The sequence below is a fragment of the Gekko japonicus genome, unplaced genomic scaffold (genome assembly GCF_001447785.1).
Source record: "Gekko japonicus isolate JY-2015 unplaced genomic scaffold, Gekko_japonicus_V1.1 scaffold412, whole genome shotgun sequence".
In the NCBI taxonomy this organism is placed as follows: Eukaryota; Metazoa; Chordata; class Lepidosauria; order Squamata; family Gekkonidae; genus Gekko; species Gekko japonicus.
The window spans coordinates 742,172-762,925 of record NW_015160847.1 but is presented as its reverse complement, the minus strand read 5'-3'; the positions used below and the strand labels follow the sequence as shown (position 1 = coordinate 762,925).

The 20,754-nt window shown below is 40.6% G+C and overlaps 1 protein-coding gene across 2 annotated transcripts in view; it reads right to left on the bottom strand.

The window, feature by feature from the left end:
* HMGCR (3-hydroxy-3-methylglutaryl-CoA reductase) overlaps positions 1–20,754 on the bottom strand; it is a 34,562-nt gene that overhangs the window by 1,844 nt on the left and 11,964 nt on the right. For both annotated transcript variants that reach the window (XM_015420450.1, XM_015420441.1), the window contains exons 5-18: positions 20,024–20,108; positions 17,763–17,868; positions 15,761–15,867; positions 14,551–14,667; positions 13,892–14,043; positions 12,926–13,170; positions 12,638–12,810; positions 8,000–8,194; positions 5,930–6,088; positions 5,658–5,815; positions 5,436–5,541; positions 3,945–4,115; positions 551–691; positions 302–460 (exon numbers count right to left, since the gene is read on the bottom strand). In XM_015420450.1, coding sequence (XP_015275936.1) covers positions 302–460; positions 551–691; positions 3,945–4,115; positions 5,436–5,541; positions 5,658–5,815; positions 5,930–6,088; positions 8,000–8,194; positions 12,638–12,810; positions 12,926–13,170; positions 13,892–14,043; positions 14,551–14,667; positions 15,761–15,867; positions 17,763–17,868; positions 20,024–20,108 — 2,074 coding nt within the window. The remainder of the gene's footprint in view (positions 1–301; positions 461–550; positions 692–3,944; positions 4,116–5,435; positions 5,542–5,657; positions 5,816–5,929; positions 6,089–7,999; positions 8,195–12,637; positions 12,811–12,925; positions 13,171–13,891; positions 14,044–14,550; positions 14,668–15,760; positions 15,868–17,762; positions 17,869–20,023; positions 20,109–20,754) is intronic.

Sequence of the window (20,754 nt, the reverse complement as noted above, 5' to 3'; positions counted from 1 at the left end):
AATAATGGAGGAGGTGAAAATGAGATGATCCCTGCAAGGCCTTGTGGGTCCCCACTTATATTGTTTTAAATGCAGAGACCCATAAGACAGGCAGACATTTGTTGTTTCTACCTACAAGGACATATCAGAATTTGTATTAATTATACACAGATAAACAGTATCAGAAAATAATAAAGGAGAGGCAGGCAGAATGGAATAAACCCAGCTATCGAAGAATGGGTCCAAAAACAGAAAATTATACCAAGTCTCAGCATATTACAGAAATGGGAAGGGTTATTCTGTTTCCCTTGATGCTTCATACCTGCAAACAAGCCTGCTGTGGTAACAGGTTGGTTCCTCCACCCACAGTTCCAATTTCTATAGAAGGCATTGTGCAAGTGATATACAGATCTTCATTGGTAGGACCAGTTGTTTCCATCAGTGTGATGCAGTTTGAACTGCCAACATTCTGTGCCGCATCCTAGAATCAGCACAGAAATGTATTTTAATAGGTTTTCAAAGAAACTGTCTCTATACTGTAGACACTCCCCCCACTCCCAAAAGAACATACCTGTCCACACGCAATATAGATAGCTGTGACAATGTTTGCTGCATGAGCATTATAGCCACCTATGCTACCAGCCATTGCAGAGCCAATCAAATTCTTGTTTATATTGACCTCAATCATGGCTTCCGTAGTGGTCTTCAGTACCTAGAACACAAATAAGACTGATATATTAATCATGAGTTGAAGTAGTAATTCTGTGTTACTCAAGAACAACTCCAATCACTTTTCAAATAAGTCTGAGGATCAAGAGAAAGTGCTTACAGCTGGAATATATGCAATGGTGGCTGTATCAAGAGGCTAGAGCTCTCTAGCCTACAAGAGCAGACAGGGAAAAGATCTGCTAATAGACATCCTAGCCAATATCTGGACTAAGTAACACACCGTTATCATAGAACAATGACAAGATGCTCTGAATATGTGGCGATGATACTGCATATTGGACATAATAGCAAATATTATGCCATCAACCTAAAAGATCTGCTGACACGGAGGATTTTTTTTTACTCAGGAGCCAAAGTCATTACTGGCTCAATGTATTTAAGATTTAAAGAAACAGCAAACAAGACACCATGTAATCCAGGAATTACTCTGCTGTGTTATTTCCCCAAAGAGTGAAATTTAATTATCTCATTAAGAATTTCTTAAAACAGCTGGAATACTCTTAGCACAGTACTGGAAACAAAGCACATCACCCAACACAGAGATATGGTTATATAACATGTGGTCTATTATGCTCATAGACAAAAACTGCATCCAAGATTTAGTTGGAAAAGGAAACATTTTTTTTCCAAGACAGAAAAGTTGGCAACCTGTTATTCTGTCCTGGAACAAGAGCAAACAGGATAAGAATATATGAGATGAAATTTTGCACTGTATATAAAAATGGGCAAAATGGGGAGGGGCTACGTAGCTCAGTGGAAAACCCTCTGTTTTGCATGCAGAAAGTCACTAGGTTCAATCCCCAGCACCTCCAGTTCCAAGGACCAGGAAGTAGGTGATGTGAAATACTTCTACCTGAGGCACCGGACAGCTGCTGCCAGTCTGACTAAACAATAATGACAATGGTCTGATTCAGCATACGGCAGGTTTGTGTGTATATTATTGTATCAATTAAACAAGAAGCCGTGATATTACTTGATTTTGTTTTTTGTATATCTGTAATTGTGGCAGAAACAAGTGAGCCTGGGGCATTTCTGTATAGCAGCCTGAATTATGCGTTTTTGGTTCTCTTTCCTATAGAGCTTTGCAGTATAGCTGATGTGACATTTTTGTAAGCTAGAGCTGACCGCTTGGTCTTTCTTCCTTTGAATAGTGTACATTCTCTAGGTTTATCATTTCATCCTCATACTACGTCAATGCCTCCTAGTGTGAAGGTCTGTAATGCCTGACCTACCGACGATACTTGCTGAAGCAGGAGTCTGTGCTTCTAATGAGGTCATGATAAAATCTAAACATTTAGTTTATCTGCAGTTTATCTGCTGAAGGCTCTTAGATTCTTAGAATGATCTTTGATATGATATCTATGACTCTATTTGACACGTAACATCCTTGACTATCTAGGGTACCTATCATTCCTATCTATGGTATGAGTTCAGAGTAAAATTGTACCAGAGATATTCTTCTGTTAAATGTGTTAGCCATACGTCAGCCATTTTACTGAGCCGATAGGCAAAAGGATATAAATTGTTGAAGATTTGTCTCCTCAGGCCTGGCCATCAACAGCTCCTTGGGAGGCCTTGGTGACCAGTCCAGGATGTTCTGCGTTTCATACAAGTGCACTATTTTTAGTACTGGGTTTGTGTTGAAATATTCTATGCTGAATATTGAAATGTTATTAAGCGTTTTGGTCTTGAGCAGTTCTGTTATCTCGTTTTTGTTGCTTAATGAATAAATCAGAACAAAGTGTAAGCTTCTGTCTTTGTCCGTTACCCCTTGGGCTGGTCTCTCGTCAGTCCACATCTGGCCCAGGGACCTGGGATTGATTTCCCCCCCAACAGTAATATTTTAATGTACTCCATATATAAAATTGGGATGGAAAAGTTAACATTAAGCGGGGCTCAGCCAAAAGTTCAAATGCATAAATTTTTGCTTCAAAAAAGGAGATGTGGGGAGGAAGAAATGTCTGCTGACTGTCTCCTCCAGCACCTACCCTATAGTGCCAGCTTCATTCTGTTTGCATTTAACTATGATTTTGTGAAAGAGCTCATACATCTGGGAGGTATTTATTACCACAAACCAAACCCTGATATACCGAGAGGCAGTCAAGTGTCCCATAACAGAATCTGGTTTCAGTGGCATAAGGCAGTGTGTTTCAAACCCTGAGCTTGTTTCAAATACTCAAAGGCTAGATACACGCTTTCACATGAGATGGAAAGTGCTTCTTTTTCTTTTCAGATTGCCTTCTCTCCCCAGTCATGACAATTCAGGCAGGAAGGCTGTATCTCTCCAGAGCGCAATGATGCCTCAGTCTCCATTCCAACTCATATATGACAAAGGGAGATTTGAATCCTGAAAGCTTATACCCTGCAAATCTTGTTGGTCTCTATGGTGCCACTGGGACTCGAATATTCCTGTCCCCAGAGTAAGGTTTTAATCTTTGTGGGTTGTTGTTGGTTTTTTTGCACCTCATCTATGTGCCCACTATTGTGAGACAAAATACACCCCCAACTGCAAAAATCAATAGTTTTATTGTGAGATTGTTTTATGCCTCAGGCACTTTTGTTTACAGAAAGAGAGTTACAAGTGGATCCTGTGGGGACACTGTTCATTAATTGGTCTGAAGGCAGCTAAAACTATGCAGGTTTGCCTAAACAGCTTGCCACACAGAGATCAGCCTTGCATACAGCCTGTTGCCAGTGGGACATGAAAGTAACTTCAGCTTAGTGAAAGCCAGTTAAAAGGTAAAGGTTTCCCTTGCTCGAAAGCCAGTCGAATCCGACTCTAGGGCTGCGGTGCTCATCTCCGTTTCCAAGCCGAAGAGCCAGCGCTGTCCAAAGATGTTTCTGTGGTCATGTGGCCGGCTTGACCAGAAGCCAAGGCGCACGGAATGCTGTTACCTTCCTACCGAAGTGGTACCGATTTATCTACTTGCAATTTCTTGCTTTTGAACTGCTAGGTTGGCAGGAGCGGGGACCAGAGACGGGAACTCCATCATGCAGCACTCGGGTCTGGAACTGCTGAACAGTTAGGACTCTTGAAATCCTGAATTTAGGACTTGTACTACACTGGAAGTGTCCCAGACCCTAGACTGTGAGTGAATCTCACTCGTATGTTTTAAAAATCGTATGCTTTAAAAAACAGTGAAATGTACAATAAATAAAAGGGGAACCTTGATTATATAAGTAGTGAATTCAGTGTCACTGATCAACACATATTTGTTCACCCATCAGATCCTTACCTCTCTAACAACTTTTGCAGGAATGACAGCTTCACAGACAACAGACTTCCCTCTTCCCTCTATCCAGTTAACAGCAGCTGGCTTTTTATCTGTGCAGTAGTTACCACTAATAGCCAGAACATGGAGGTCAGGAAACTCTTCTTGAAGCCTTGCAAGTGCCTTCTCAGTACCCTGTTTGAGAAAAAAAGTTTTTAAAAATAAAACTCCAGTTACAGAATCCTACTGTAACTGACTGATCTCTTTCTAAAAGAATGAAGACAGCAGGAAATGGGTATGGGAGAAAAACAGTGTTTTATATTATAATCCACTGAACTTTGGCTTTTAAACTCCAGAGGCATCATTACAAAAATGCTCACTCAGCGTTAAATTTTTCTATAACTGCATCATAAGAAGTTTGTGGATGGAATGTTTTGTCAGTTGTTACATTTGACAGGAGGAAACAAAACTTCACGTAATTCACAGCCAGTACCCTCCTACCCAACAGGACTGAATTCTGGTAAATTTTATTGTGAATACTAACCCATATTGGTCTCTGGAGAAAATAAAATGGGGGAGGGGAGATGACTAATTTCTTTTATACGGAATATGAAATAGTCTTCTTTCAAACACCTATCTAGAAAGTGTAAGTGTTAAAAGAGGACCCACTTAATTTTCCTTCCACAAGAACAGTCTTGCCCCATTTTTAAAATGGGGAATTGAACACAGCATAAAGCACTTCTCTTCAGAGAACTCTGAGACTATAGCATCCCATGAAACCGGACTTCATCGTTTTTCTGGCAGTGGGAAGGCCGTTCGCCTGGGAGGGATCCAGCGGCAGAGTCCCCTGCCCCATGGCTCCAGGGCTGTCTTGCTGGTTGTGGGGAGGCCGCTTGCCTGGGAAGGATCTGGCAGTGGTGGCAGCCCCTGCCCTGTGGCTTCAGGGCTGTCTTGCTGGCCGCGGGGAGGTCAGCCACTGAGCGAAGCTCCAAGTCTGGTGTGAGGAGCCACGAGTTCAGACTGCGCAAGTGCAGACAACTCAGGTTTTATTTGGGGGGGGGGTTAACCTGTGTATTTTTTTAACTTTTTGCATTTTTCTGCAACGTTGGAGAGTACTCCAAGTGTGCAGAAAAACCTCTTTAGCCTCCAGGTGCCCTGGTTCTGCGGAAATAAGTATCTGCACGCAGAGGGACCCTTGGCTATTAGATATATAGATAAAATTAAGTCACACACTTGTGAGAACACACATGCATGTTCTTTCTTTTTTGCTGTCAAGTCACATTAGTGTTTTCAAGGCAAGTGGTGGTTTGCCACTGTCTGGCTCTGTATCACGACCCTGGTGTTCAGTGGAGGTCTCCCATCCAAATACTAGGCTGGACTGACTGTGCTTAGCTTCTGAGATTTGATGAGATCGGACTAGCCTGGCCTATTCAGGTCTGTTAACCCTGCTAAACTCTTAATCTCATTTTAAAACCAATATGTGTTTAAATGCCCACAGGAAATTCCAGAGCTTACTTTTGATATCATGTTCATTCCCATTGCATCACCAGTTCTAGCCTGGAAGCGAATATAAAGGTTGCGGCCAGCCAAACTGATAAGCAGTCTCTGTAGACGAGCAAACCTGTAAAGAAGGATTTTAACTGGATTAATTTAGGCTCTCTGAATTTATTTTTGGTGTATTGCATCTGACTGCTTTTCAGCCAAAATGTTAAAAAAAACACTACCTCTATTACTAACCTGCTCGTGCTATCGAATGCATCTTTGACTATCTTAAATCCTTCTGGCGTTTCAAGCCATGCCTTTATTTCTGCAGACTGGCAGGCAGTGGGCAGTCGAACAATCGGCCCTCGTGTCATTCCGTCAGCCAGAACACGGCTACTGGCACCTCCACCGAGCTGCACTCAAAACACAAACAGGATTTTGGAATGGACAACCTAAATAAACTCAGAGTTAGGCAGTAACTGTTTAAACAGAGTCCTCCCAACTCTGTCTCTGTGACTGATACTTACACATATCGCTCTGCACCCTCTGTTTGTGCTTGCCACTAGACAGCCCTCTGTTGTTGCCATTGGAACTTGAAACTCTTTCTTGTCCAGAAGAAGAGGCCCTGCTACTCCAACAGGGACTGGCATGTACCCGATCACATTTTCACAGCAGGCACCCATTACCTTAACAAAGAAGTAAGCATGCAGCCATTAGAAGGAGCAGCCTCACCACTGCTTTATACTAAGAGAAGATATATCTTCATGACAACTGAGTCAGAACCTTTACTTCAATATATTAGAAAATATAATGAGCCTGTGACCTTTAGAATAACTTGGTACAAAGAACAATTAATTCTCTTCTTATTCATCTCAACTGCCAAATAATGTGCCAAGAAGAGTTAGACTGTTTAATCATTAGTTTTATATAAAAACAGTTGCATAACTGAGATCCTCTGAGGGATCTTGCTGCAAGAACCTGCTCTTTCAGAGTTTAGAACAATATGACTACTGCCCCTAGAATGAGATATTCCTTCCCCAGAAAGTGCACCCCTTATTGATAAGCTTTTTGGAACAGCTTCAAGATCTTTTTTTTACTTAAAGTCCCTTGACAGTTGATGGTGTAATTGTCCTGTCTGAAGTTTTAAATCTGAACCTATTCTATGATTTTTATGGATGGTATTGACTTTTTAAATCTAATTGTATTTTTGGTGTTTTGCGTTGTGCTTTTTATATGAATACGTGGAATATAAATTTTCTAAAATAAATTATATAGTCTCCCCCAGGCTCTTGACAAATAACACAGCAAAACTTAAGCAAATGTTCCTTTAAGGGTGACCACTATGCAAGTAGCTCTAAGGGGAGAATACAAGAGAGGAGTTGTTCCTATGGGCATTTTCCTTGCAACCTCTGCTTTTCTTATCACAACAGCAACTAACCCAACATGACATGTGTGCTGGAATGTTGGACTAAGATCTAGGAGGCCCAGGTTCAAACCCACACTCATGTCACGGAGGTCAGCTGGGTGAACTTGGGCCAGTCATTCACCCTTAGCCTAACCTACTTCTCAGGTTGGGTGAGGATAAAACGGAGGAGGGAAGAACAAGGTATGCCAACCTGAGCTCCTTGAAGGGCAGGATAAAAATCGACTAAATAAATAAAAATAATAGTAGCAATGGAACTTGACAAAGAAGCCTGGGCAGAAGATACTGGCTGCCTGGCATAGCCCACAATCTGTTTGTTTACCATAGCAAAATAAGTCATGGGAAGAACCCCTTAACATAAAATGTATAAAAAACCCTTCAGTATCTGTCAAATCAAGACTCGGGAGCATTTTGGTAAGCTTCCTACCTCACAGAAAAGCAAGCCAAGCACTGAACGATGCTGTGAGAAACATTATTGTAGATCTCCTCCGAGATCAGCATTTGCTCCCTGCTGTATGTATCTGAAGTGCTTATACCATTTCAGGCTCATGAAATCTTGAGTTTGATAAGACTATTTTAAGACAGTTCTAGGAGTTTTAGGGGTTGATAAGACAGCTTTAGGATAAAATTCATCTGGCAATGTGATTCTTGATATAATCTCATAACAATATACTTTTAAGTCAGTACCCTCAATGTAAACATGGTGGTTTATTCAGCAAACCTCTGAATGAGCTTTTAAAGTCAGATATATTTGTGTAATGATTTAAAACTTTAAAGGAAGAATACACTTGCATTTTTCAACCCATCCTGTATGTTATATAAGATGGAGCAGACCAACAGACAAAATGAGTAAATCAATTATACCATTACAAAAGTTTACATGGGCATATGATTATGTGTACAGTCACTTGGTATGTTTGGAAGAAAAACGAGAAACAGGAAAAAAAAACCACACACCACAGCCTGCTAAAACTCTAAAGAGCATCCAAAACCCCAACACCATCATCATTAAGTGCACTAAATGCTCACCATCTACTAGATCTGATGCTCTGCTGCAAACCTATTAGCTGCCATGGATGAGTGAGCTCAGTTAACATTCATCTGAAGCAAGATCCCCCCACTTTAAGAAGCCTGTGATCAAAAAGGTCTGCGTGCTTAGCACACTTGAACTTACCAAAGAATAATTGTAGTGCTTGTAAGGAAGATACTGTAGAGAAGAAGGTTCAGGAAGCTTCCGAGATAACATTTGCCTACGAATAGATACTCCACGCTCCTGAGTTTCCATAAGAGTTTCCAATTTGTATGCAGGAATATGTTTTGCATTGACTAAGCTAATAACTTCAGCATCAGTAAGGAACTTTGCACCCATCTAGAAGAAAATACATTTGTTGCTTTATTATTTATATTATCGTGGGGGTTGCTGCTGTCCCCAAATGGGTTTTTGTTTTGGGGGGGGGGGGGTATTGTGTGTGTGTGTGTGCGCCTGGAAGTCATGGTTAACTTCTGGCGACCCCTAGTGCGGTTTGGACATTTCAGAGAGGTGCCTTGTTACTGCCTGCCTTGGCGTCCCAGCCCTGGTATTCCTTGGAGATCTCCCATCTAACTACTTGCCAGGGTTGGCCTTGCCTGGGCTATCCAGGTCATGGCCCAAATGGCATGTTGAAGTGTTACACCACAATAAGACAACACTACAATGAAGCAAAACAAAAATTCATTAAAATAACAGGCCCACTAGCATCTGCAGTTTTAACATCACCTGTAATATTTACAGTTTTAAGCAATCATAAAAGCCACTGAAAACTAAAACATTCACTTGCCAGCAAAAATTGTTAGGGAAGAAGTCAGGCAAAATTTCTGAGGTTAAGTGAATTCCACATTGAAGGGCCTTTAGAAGAAACTGACTTTTTGCCTTTACAGATTTAACCTGTTAAAGACAGAACCCAGGGTACAACTTCAGATTTCCAAGGACAGGAAAGCAAACTGTACAGCTGTCTTCCGTATTTATTTATTTTCATTCCTGTGCAGAGCACCATCTGGAATCAGCGTTATGCACCAGCTCTGCCCGTTCCTAGGCAGAGCCAGGGCCCATACTTAGCAGAGCAGAGCTTCTTGTTCAATTCTTACCTAGAATAATACAGAAGACATAATACACCTATTTCAGGAAAAGGGAGTAGGTAGTGTGACACTGGAAGTACATCAGTTACGGGCAAGCACTCTGTCCTTTCTCTTTGCGGCTTTTGTGCAAACACTGCCAAAGGCTGTATCCAAGGCTGTTCAGGTCAATATGGAGACAGCAGGATGCAGGTAATTCCCCTGAATTATTCTGTTGACTGTCTTTGTTTTGACAACTGTTCTTGTACAAAAGCAATTGGGACGGGGAGCATATAGAGGGGATGAACCTGTCTGCAGGACCAGGAACGCATCTCTTAGACCGTGTTAACTTATCCCTGGAGCCCTGAGCCATCCTATTTGCTTAACTATAATTTGTAGCCACCTGAAGGACTCTGCCTAGCAGGAAAGAAATGAAAGCATGCAGGGATTTTATAAATTGCTAGAATCTCCAGTACACTGAAATGAACTTCCATCAAGACCAGCCTTGGCAGATGCTCTACCTGCTAGTCGGCACCCCACCCTCAATTGGAGGCATCCGTAGTAAGGTTTAGTTGGGACAGGAGGGGAGGGGAATGGAACTCCTTGTAGCAGATTGTGTAAGTGTGTCCACCATATGAAGGGGGACACTTGGAGGCAGACACAATACCTTGGACTGGGGATCCTAAAAGAGGCAGGATATGAACTAATGCTATAGGGTCATTCTCAGTTTGTATAATAGGTCATCAAAGGTAACTGCCACCCTTAACAACAGCTGCACCTGGAGGACTATGTGACAGTGCTGACAGAGAAATGAGGTTGTGAGGCAAACGACAGCATCATCCCTGTCAGTATATAAAAATCCTTTGTCATGTTAAAGACTCCAGCACTGCACCTATAAGCTGAATGTACCTTCTAGGATACTGATAAGATTTGGGTGTGTTGACTTACTGACCTACACCTGAAAAAAGGTGGAGCATCAAGCATACAGGACACAGGAGTCCCACACTAAGAGCCAACAGCCAATACTGGGGAAGATCAACCTTCCCTGAACAGCTACTGTGACCACATACTATGTAAGAATTATGGGCAGTGGATAGCCCAAAGGGACCTTGTATTAGTAGTAAGCAGCCATGTACCAACACTGAGCCTACTGGTACTGAGCAGAAATGGAAGGAGATCATCCTCTTGGGGACTGACTCCTCAGTGATCAGGATTAGATGGGTTCTCAGATTCAACGGGAGATCACACATACATATATCTTCCAACAGACTTTCCAAAAATGGACACATTACTCGTACATCTAGGGACTGATCTCAGTTTGACGAGGGCATCCTGAATATCAAGCCCAAGTGCTGAATCCTCTCCAGTAACAGTTGTACAGATGGTTCCAATACCTGAGAGCACAACTGTTGCCCTGGTGCTTGCCTTCTGAGGCCTGAGGTCTTTGTGATGGCTAGCACTAAGTGTGGTAACTTTAAGTTGATCATCTGACGCTCTTTCCTTAGGCTCTTTAGATTGATATTTGGCCTTTTTTCCTTCTTCCTCCTAGGTTTTACAAGAGAATCTCTACTTTGAATACCCAGGTTCCTGATATGGTTACTGCTTTGAAGACAAAGATCCAACACCCAGAGGGTCAGAAGTCAAAAACAATATCGTAGGTACAGATACTGAACAGATGAGTCTGGTGCTGGCAAGAGCTGAAGGGAACTAATCCATAGCATCTGATGCCAATAGGATACTCTAAAAAAGAGCCATCCTAAGGCAGGTAAAGTGGTTATAATGCTTGATAAGTTGCCGATAAGGAGAACAGAATTAAACTTCATCATGACAAAAGAGGCAGCAGACACAGCTGCCTCCATGGTACAAGCACTTTTATAAAAGGTACTGTAATTTAAATACGTGGACCAGCTACAGAGAGGAAAAACTCAGCCACAAAGTAGAAAAGTAGAGAGGAGTGACAAGTGGAGAGCCTCAAGCATCTGTTCTGGGACATGTTTTGTTCAACATCTTTTATCAATGATTTGAATGAAGGAATAGAAAGAATGCTTATTAAATTTCCAGATGATACTAAATTGGGAGGGCTAGCAAATATAACAGAAAACAGATTCACGATACAGAATGATCCTGACAGGCTGGAAAACTGGGCTAAAACGAATTTCAACAGGGATAAATGTAAAGTTCTGCATTTAGGTAGGAAAAATCAAATGCATATAGGATGGGGGAGACCTGTCTTGGCAGTAGTATGTGCAAAAAAGATCTAGGGGTCTTAGTAGACCATACATTGAACATGAGTCAGCAGTGAGATGTGGTAACTAAAAAGGCAAATACGATTTTGGGCTGTATCAACAGAAGTATAGTGTACAGATCACACAAAGTGATGCTATCGCTTTACTCTGCTCTGGTTAGACCTCACCTAGAGTACTGTGTTCAGTTTTGGGCACCACAATTTAAGAAGGATATAGACAAGCTGGAATGTGTCCAGAGCAGGGCAACAAAGATGGTGAGGGGTTTGGAGACCAAGACCTATGAGGAAAGGTTGAAGGAGCTGGGTATGTTTAGACTCAGAGGTAATACGATAACCATCTTCAAGTACGTGAAGGGTTGTCATATAGAGGATGGTGCAGAGTTGTTTTCTGTTGCCCCAGAAGGTCAGATCAGAACCAATGGGTTGAAATTAACTCAAAAGAGTTTTCGGCTAAACATTAGGAAGCACTTCCTGACAGTTAGAGTGGTTCCTCAGTGGAACAGGCTTCCTCGGGAGGTGGTGGGCTCTCCTTCTTTGGACATCTTTAAACAGAGACTAGGCCATCTGACAGCAATGCTGATTCTGTGAACTTAAGGCAGATCATGAGAGGGAGGGTAGGAAGGGTTGAATCAGTGCTTAGTTCTTGAGGCCCTTTCTTACACACCCAGGGAAATGTTGATAGCCACTTTGGGGTCAGGAAGCAATTTATCTCCAGGCCAGTTTGGCCAGGGATCCTGGAGGTTTTTTGTCATCTTCTGGGCATGAAACAGCAGACACTGGGGGTTGGTTGGGGAGATATTTGTGAACTTCCTGCATTATGCAGGGGGGTGGACTAGATGACCTTGGAGGTCCCTTCCAACTCTATGATTCTAAAACTGTACAGAATTTTTTTTATTAGCTCCAGCTGTGCAGAGTACGAACAGTTTCCAGTGGTTTGCTGTTCTAGAGGATGAAAGAAAACTGAACAGAAAGTTCTGAGTGCTCTCTGGTTCCCTCTGCTCACAGAAGTTGGAGCTGGTGCCTAAAATCTTAACTCTAAAAGATTCTAAAATGGTGCTCTGCACAGGTGTGACACGCCAAAGTATATTTAGGAAAAGACCCCACTGATTTTGGGAAGGGTGAGGGACTTGTGTACTATAACAATTTGCGTATATTATATTATAATATCTTTTCAATAAAAAGCACTTTGTATTACCAGTATCCTGACTCTGATGAAGTTGTACCTTTTCATTTTGAACTAAATGAAATCAACTGCAACAAGATTGTTTGGGTTTCGGATTGTTTGGGTAAAAACACAGTAAGGATTTCAGCATATTAACTAACATGGATTGGAAAAAACAGGCAAAAATTCCTGAGATTAGGCTGCAAATAATAAAACACAGAGTAGCCACTGAGAGACATTTTTGCAAATAACCACAACAGAAAGATTCTAAACAATGTAAAGCACTAGATGCCTGCATGGATCTCTCTACTTACCTCACTATTCTGAAATATGTAGAGACATTCTTCGACACAGCGTGGCTCTTTAGGCAGTTCGGTTTCAGGTTCTATGCTCTTGATAACTGAGGACGTTTCTGTGGGGGTACAATTGCCAACCACAAATGTGGCCTTAGTTGGTGACCCTGGTAGGAGCGGGTTTATGGATTTATCTGCATAATATTAATCAAAATAAGAATTTGAGAAATACAACCTTTTTTCTTTCTCCCTAAACTCCAGAACTTAATTTTTTTATTATTACAATTAAAAACATCACAGAACTGTTACCTTTTTGCTCTTTGGCAACCGGAGCCTCATCTAATTGTCTGGGTTTTGGATTATGCTTTAAAGGTAAAGACAATTTTCTGCAGCAGTTTTCAGGAATATTTTTTTGGATCACTAAAGGAGATGTTATAGGGTTCTTCAGCGACAGTGTGGATTCCATTTCTGTCTGCTCAAAGAAGATGTATTTGACAGCAAGCAGAAGAGCCAAGCCAAGTGTAATTACTTGCTCAATATCCATACTGGCCATTCTAAAAAGATTAAAATTAGAGGAAAATCATTCATTACAGTGCTTTAACTTACACTGCCTTAAAAAGATCTAGTTAAACCAAGGGAAAACACAACTTTTTAAAATTTCTGCCAGCCCCCCCTTGCCCCCTCTTCACTGCAAGTATTTTGCTTACATAGAGCCACAATCCCATGCAAATTATCAGAATTATAATAGCACTGTGTCATGCTATTTTTTTTTCTTTTCAGTAGAGATAGCATGACCAGTTATAATAGAAACTACATAGAAGAATGCATGTATAGGGACAGTGGAATCAGATTCTGATGGACAACCCAGCACTTTGCTGCATGCTAGGATTCTTGCAAAGGACAAGGTGGCCATTGGTCTAACCCAGAAAGATGCTTCTCCCCTTATCCAAGAGTGCATACTCACTTAACAAGATCAGTTGTGCAACAATACAATTACTTGATCCAAAGCATACACTGTATCTGTAAACTGAAAATAACTTGCTAACCACCCAGATTCTAGTTTTGTTTTTTGTACTGGTTGACTGTCAATATTTCTGCTTCAAAATCAGAACAAATGCCATTTTGAAATTTTTGGTGAAATGGTAAACACAGGTTTATTATACCATCAAATTACATAAACTGGAGTTCTGCAAAAATATAAAGTGAAGTCCAACAGAAATAATCTATGATAAATGCAATGCAGTGCAATGCACTAGCAATACCTTGTAAACATACCTGGAAAGGTAGAATTGCCACAGAGAAACATTAGGCTCAATTCTCTTATGTGCAGTTTCATCCAGTCCCATTGAAATGTCTGATGTGCTGTTCTGGGCAGATGGTTCTGCTATCCAGCGACTGTGAGCATGTACAAGAACCAAACCTAGAGACTTAATTTTTAAACAGATATTCTAATTAGTTTACTCACCCAGTAATAGGGATCAATATCTGAAATACTGTACACATACAAAACTGAAGCTAAGCACAACACTAAAAAATGGTAAATGCCATTTCATGGTTACTTTCAATGTACTGTAATCTTTTACTATATAGACTAATTTTGCCAAGAAACTCTCATTACAAGTTATGTGTTCAATTATTTATTGTTTCTCTACGATTTACACACAATTAAAATGTTTAGGTTATTATTAACTAACTTTCTTCTAAGCTAGAGTGACAGAAACATGCTAAGAGTAGAGAGAATGGTGGGGCAGTTCACTAGAGCTTTTTTAACATGTCAGGCTTTGAGCTTAGTGGTCCTGCTAGTTTTTTCTTTTTGGTCTGTACACTTGGGCCAGATTGGTTATGCTCTGAATTTGCTACACTTGGGTAAATCTCAATAATTCTTGACTGATGGTAGCGGTCATTTTTGTTGTAACAAAAGCAAAAAAACCTACCATAATCATTTTGACTCTCTGAGTTACAGGATTCGGTTTGTTTTCTTCCTCTTCTAGAACACGAGCAAAGTGACTAAGCTGCCATATAGGACGGCCTTCACGACTTTCACGTGAAAGCTGCAGGAACACAAAGTAAATTTATTCAGCAACATTTCCCTGGACTCTCCTGCTCCATCATCATATTAAAAACTAATGGCATTATGTAGAATTTTAGGTTAATATTTCAAAATGAAAACTATAAACATTATAGTGCAATTGGATTTTAACTCTCTTGAACATTCTACAAGGCTGATTTATATATTAGGGAAATGAAGGCGGTTTTCATAAGCTCTCAGGGGCTTAAGGCAGCCAATTCTCCCCTCCCCTTCTGTTTTTCCCCCCTCTTTAATTGACACTCTGCTACTGTCAACAATCCACGCTGGCTGGAATATATTTTGCTCTAATGAGGCCTTTTTTGGGTTATTTACAAAGTCATATTTTGCTGCATACATAGAAAGTCCCACAAGAATGTCATTACCCTTCCCTTATCTGTGTGTGGCCATACTGTATTGCTTTCATTATTCACACAACCCACCTCAGTTCACTACTGGATAGAGTGGTCATAATGAAAGCTAAGATAACTAGTATATGGGCCAATCCATCACTTCTGCATATGGAGTTCTCTGGGATATGGGACCTTTGACACCTTCACCTTCTCAATGAAATCACACATGCCTCCCAAAATCCACCCCCGAGTCAAGGGACCCTTTGGGACAGCATAAGATGAAGTAAAAACTTCCACAAAGGTTGGGGGCAACTCTTGATTCACCCTTTCAGCGACAGTCCTACCATGCTGCATTCCATACTGTTGCCAAGGATCTACTGATCCTCAAGAGGTGTAGTGGCAGTGGCGGCAGCCAGTGTGTGTGTGGGGCGCAAAATGGGAACTGAACTGAGAAAGGAAAAATGGCAAAGATCTGCTCCATCAACTTACTCCATTTGCAGAATGGCTGAATCTAATTTGGGTTGTTTATAATAAAATAAAGCATATGCATTAACTAAGATCGGAAACATGCCAGTGGAAATTCTTCCACACAAGCATCACTGGGAAAAATAACAGTGGCAACCAAGTACATCATGCACAGCTTCCACTCGTTTTAATGGGGCCTCCAAGAATAATTTCCCACTAGATTACACATATACACATATAATGATGCTGAAATGATCTCACCTCCAACACTAAGGATACACAAGCAGGAAAGAAGGTCATGAAAACGAAGTAGTTCGCGAGAACAGACAAACATCCAAAACAGCACATGATTTCAAGCTGTCTCACTCCTGTTAGGGAAACAATACTGAACCATTAGAATCACAGTCTTCTGCCACTGCAGAAGTCATATGAATACAGCTACCCATCCCAACACTCTCTGCTTTTAGAAATACTGCCCCCCCCCTCCAATGGCAGGTAGAAGTAAACACTGTACCATAACAATCACATGATACAACATGGAAAAAGACAGCAGAGGACACAGTAAAGAGATAAAAACCTTTTGCTACTTTGATTAATAGTTTTCCCCCCCAAGTTACTGGCAGACAACTCTAATTAAGCTGATTTTGGTTTGTGTAGACAAGAACAAACTCTTAGAATAATGTTAATTTGTTTCAATGTAGTGTAGCCAGAGACCACTTGCGGTTTCTTTCTCCAAGGTCATATATACTCCTCGGGCTTCTCCATACCACTCATGAATGTTGTATGTTTAAATATTTATGTTAAAAAGAATGTGTAGCCACAATTGGAACCCCAGCCAGCTGTAGGTCAGTCTTTCAAGTAACACGTTTATTTATTTAAATAGACAAACCCAGGTTTTGCTAAGTGCCCACATCTCTGCAGAATCTTGTCAAGATAATCAAGAGGAGAACAGAAAGAGCTACTTTCCCCTGTCCCTACTAGAAAGATCTGTGTTCCAACCACCTGATGCCCAGGGACAGACGTAGGAGGGAGAGACTAGTGCATTGGTCTGATCTGTTATAAGTCACCCTGGAGATAATTTGACTGAATGGTAACAAAGTAAATAATACATAACTGATAGCACACACATTCTCATGTGTCTGTAACTACTAAGGAAAAGAAAGGGAAAAGCTTTTTGTAATTGAATTAATAATCCTTTATATCATCAAGTGCATCGGATAAAACTGGCTTACCAAATACTGAAATTGCACATCCATAGATGATCACTAATTTGTGTCATGACAAGTACAAGGTCTTAACTATGCAAGACATTTTGCATGTATACCATCTGAACATGCACGTAGATCAGAAAAAAAGCTAGGCAGATTTTTTTTGAAAGACAGCCTAATTACTTTACTAATGGAGGTACAAGAGAGTAAGGTAAAGCCTGGCATCAGTGTGCTACGGGCAGACAAGAGTTGGGGGGCGGGGAATCAAAGCTTCTTCTTGTCCAGTATTTGCAAAACCAGCCAGCCAAATGTTTGTAGAAGTTAGAAGCAAGGCATGAAGACCTGCCTCAGTTATTGGTAATTAGAGCTATGATGGAGAGTTCATTGAGTTGTCATGCGGCATGCCTACTGTAACTGCTCAAAAAACCAGGATCTTTCCCCCCTGCTCATTTTAAAACAAACAATCTTGGTGAATATCTAATTGATTAATCAAAATCTCCTTAGATAAAATGAAGGTTCTTTGGAAGATGGAGGCTGGCGTGGAACATAACAGATCAACAGGAAAGGGATGGTGTATTTAAAGCAGGAGTGAGAAAAACTTAAGTACTTAAAAGACGCATGTTTTTGAATCTAGCAATCTGAGGATTTGGATATACATTTCTACTTCCTTTTCCTACTGGACTTAGAAATCAGGGCATGAAATAGCCTATGAATGGGGTGAAGCAGGAGAATGTGCACTGTATCATCAGGTTAGGAAACACTTGTCCTGGTGCTTCTCACCATAAGTCACACACAGGCTATTTATCATGGACAGATGTCAGACTACAGAAAGCAATACTCCATAAAAATCAAGAAACCCCTTTTGGGTCCTCAAAGAAGCAACCCTACAGCAGCAAAACTTCAAATGGCAGTAAAGCCAGCACCCATAAAAAGGCTTCCAGTTCAATTAAATTGCAAAAGTGTCATAGTGCTGACTGCAGCTTATAAAAAATTGCCAAGATTCTGAAACTTACAGCTAAATTCCTCTTCAGAGAACTGAACACACCCAAACTTACCAGACATTGTACCAACACCAATGACAAGACACTCAACAAGAGCATCAAGTGTAAATGTAGGGCCCAGAATTGCCATTCCACGTGAAATATTGTCTCTCACTTCATCCTACCCATAAATAAATGAATAAAAATAAAGATATTCAGATGAGGAGACAAAATAGAGCCATCTAAACTGACAGAGAGAATTAAAAAAACAAAAAAAAATGACAGCTGTTTAACAAGCAAAGATCCAAAACCTGTACCTGCTCACTTAGGGTTAGATGACCTAAGGGCTGGTAACTGCAGCACCTGTTGTGAAGCACCTGTTGTACATAACTCTTAATCATCTTGAGCAATGATTTAAGACAGGGGTGTCAAACATGTGGCCCGGGAGCCGGATTAGGCCCTCGGCCAGCTTCTATCAGGCCTGCAGTGGAACTGGCTGTCTTCTGCTTCTTCCAGTTATGCTGCTGCAGCATCATTGTAGGTTTGCAGTTTACAGATACACACCTGGACAGCATACTCAAGATTGCAACAGCACAGATATTTTGATGCAACAATTCAGAGCAAGAGGTGTCAGTTATCAGACACTGTTAAATAAACAAAATATTCCAAGAGTGCTATATGTTTTAAGCATGTTTTTATTTTAAGTAAAAAAACAACCTTTGTGTCTGTGTCCTTTATAAAGTTTATACCTCCACTACCAGGCATTACATTTTATGACACACATGGTCCGGTCCAACAAGGTCTCATTTATGTCAGATCCAGTCCGAACTATTTGTATTAATTCATACTGTTATAAAGTGTGTATGTTAACAACAATATCTAAATAAAGAATTAAAAAAAAATTTCCTGTCAGATCTAGACCTCGCAACAAATGAGTTTGACACCCCTGATTTAAGACATTTATATATGGCCACAATCCCAAACAGACATGAAGCTTCCTTTCCTGATTATCGTAAGACTTTATTCTTTAATCATCCCTTGTTCTGATGCAATCATTATTATTGCAGCTGAAATAACAGGCTCAACAAATACTAAACCAGTGTGAAAAAAACATGCATGTTCTACTGTTTCAAGGGGCACACCAAACTTGTTTGGCCATCATACTTTAGAACTGTATTGTTGAGGAACGAAACAAACCACAATTTCGTTCAAGTGCATGAGTCAGATGTCAAAAATTGTGTTTTCTTTCAGACTATGAAATCAAGATTGAAGATGTCACATGTGAGAGGAAGAGTGCAAGTTTGAGGGCTTCCTGGACTGTTCTCATTATATCTGAATTTAACCACTTTTGGCTTGTTACAGTTTACATTTCTATATTAACACCTAGAAATAATAGTTACATTTGTTTCTACTGGCCATTATTAATGTTGCAGTTGTTCATGTTGCAGTTGTTAAAGCTACAGCAAAATGACTGTGATTCACAATCTGATTAAATCATGGCCATTTAAAAATCTGTGACTGACACCCCTCACCAGCCAAGGATGTAAACCAAATTTTCCATTACGTAATTCACATACTTTTTGAAGATCTGTATACAAATTGACTGGCAAGGAGTAAGTCACATTAAACAATACTTCTGAGCTACTTAAAAGTATATATTTCAAGATCTTCCATCAGTCAGCCTATATGCCTTTCAAATTCAGAATTAGTTTTGTTGCCATATGATAAATAATAATAATAATTAGATCTGTGTAGAGACAAGGGGAATAATAGGGAAATCAATGTATTTCTGTTTGCACAAATACACAAGGCCACTGAAGGTTAAGGCTGCAATCCTGTGCACACTTCCAAAGGAATTCCATTAGCCTCTGACAGGCTTATCCATTATAAATTCAACTAATCCCTTTTAAAGCCTTTTAAGTCAGTTGCCTTTACCAGAAGGCGGCAAATTCAATACAACGTGCTAATTGACGATAGTATTTTCTTTGGTCTGAGAGCGAGTCCACTGGTTACAGTGTTGGACCAAGGGAGCCGGGCACAGAAATTTCCACTCAACCCAGAATTGTAGTGAAAATAAGAGGGAGAATCATGAACTGCTTGAAGGAGAGGCAGGATAAGAACAGAATGAATGAAATCTCCTGTAGTCAGTTTGACTGAGTGACCCCAGATGCAGGTGTTACTAAAACGCCCAAAAACTTTTAAACCTTTGTTGGAGAACAGGAGCACCAGCAAGATGTAAGTAAAGTAATTTGTACATTAATTTTTTAAAACAGTCCTTCCAATCTTATGCTCTTAAATTAAGTTTTCTTGTTACGGAAATAGAAAGACTGGCTTACCTGTGAATTGGAACTGAGTGCAAATTTGGCTAATGCACTGGCTCTGGAAAGGTCAATCAGAAGCAGGAAAAATGGCAAAGCTTCACTGAAAAAAATTAAAAAGGATAATGATTTTAAGTATAATCTTTAAAATACACATACAAAACTGGAAAATGCATATTGGGAGACTATATTTAGGGCCAAATAATCTACACCAGATTTAGCTGCACTTTAGAAGAAGAGATTGGATTTATACCCTGCGCTTCACTACCCGAAGGAATCTCAGAGCAGTTTAGAATCCCTTTCCCTTCTACTCCCCACAACAGACCCCCTTTGAGGTAGGTGGGGCTGAGAGAGCTCTCTCGAGAACTGCCCTTAAGAGAACAGCTCTGAAAGAACTTGTAACTGACCCAAGGTCATACCAGCAGCTACAAGTGGAGGAGTGGGGAAATCAAACCTGGTTCTCCCAGGTTAGAGTTCACACTCTTAACCACTACAGCAAACTGGCTCTCTTTAGCTTTTAGACCTCAAGCAAATACAGAGGTCGATTCGTAGAAAAAGAGCTTGGGGAACTCATTAGCGTAACTCATTAGCGTATGCCACACCCCCTGACATCACCGGAAGTGTGTCATAAGGCCACAATCCCTGACATCACCGGAAGTGTGTCATAAGGCCACAATCCCTGACATCACCGGAAGTGTGTCATAAGGCCACAATCCCTGACATCACCGGAAGTGTGTCATAAGGCCACA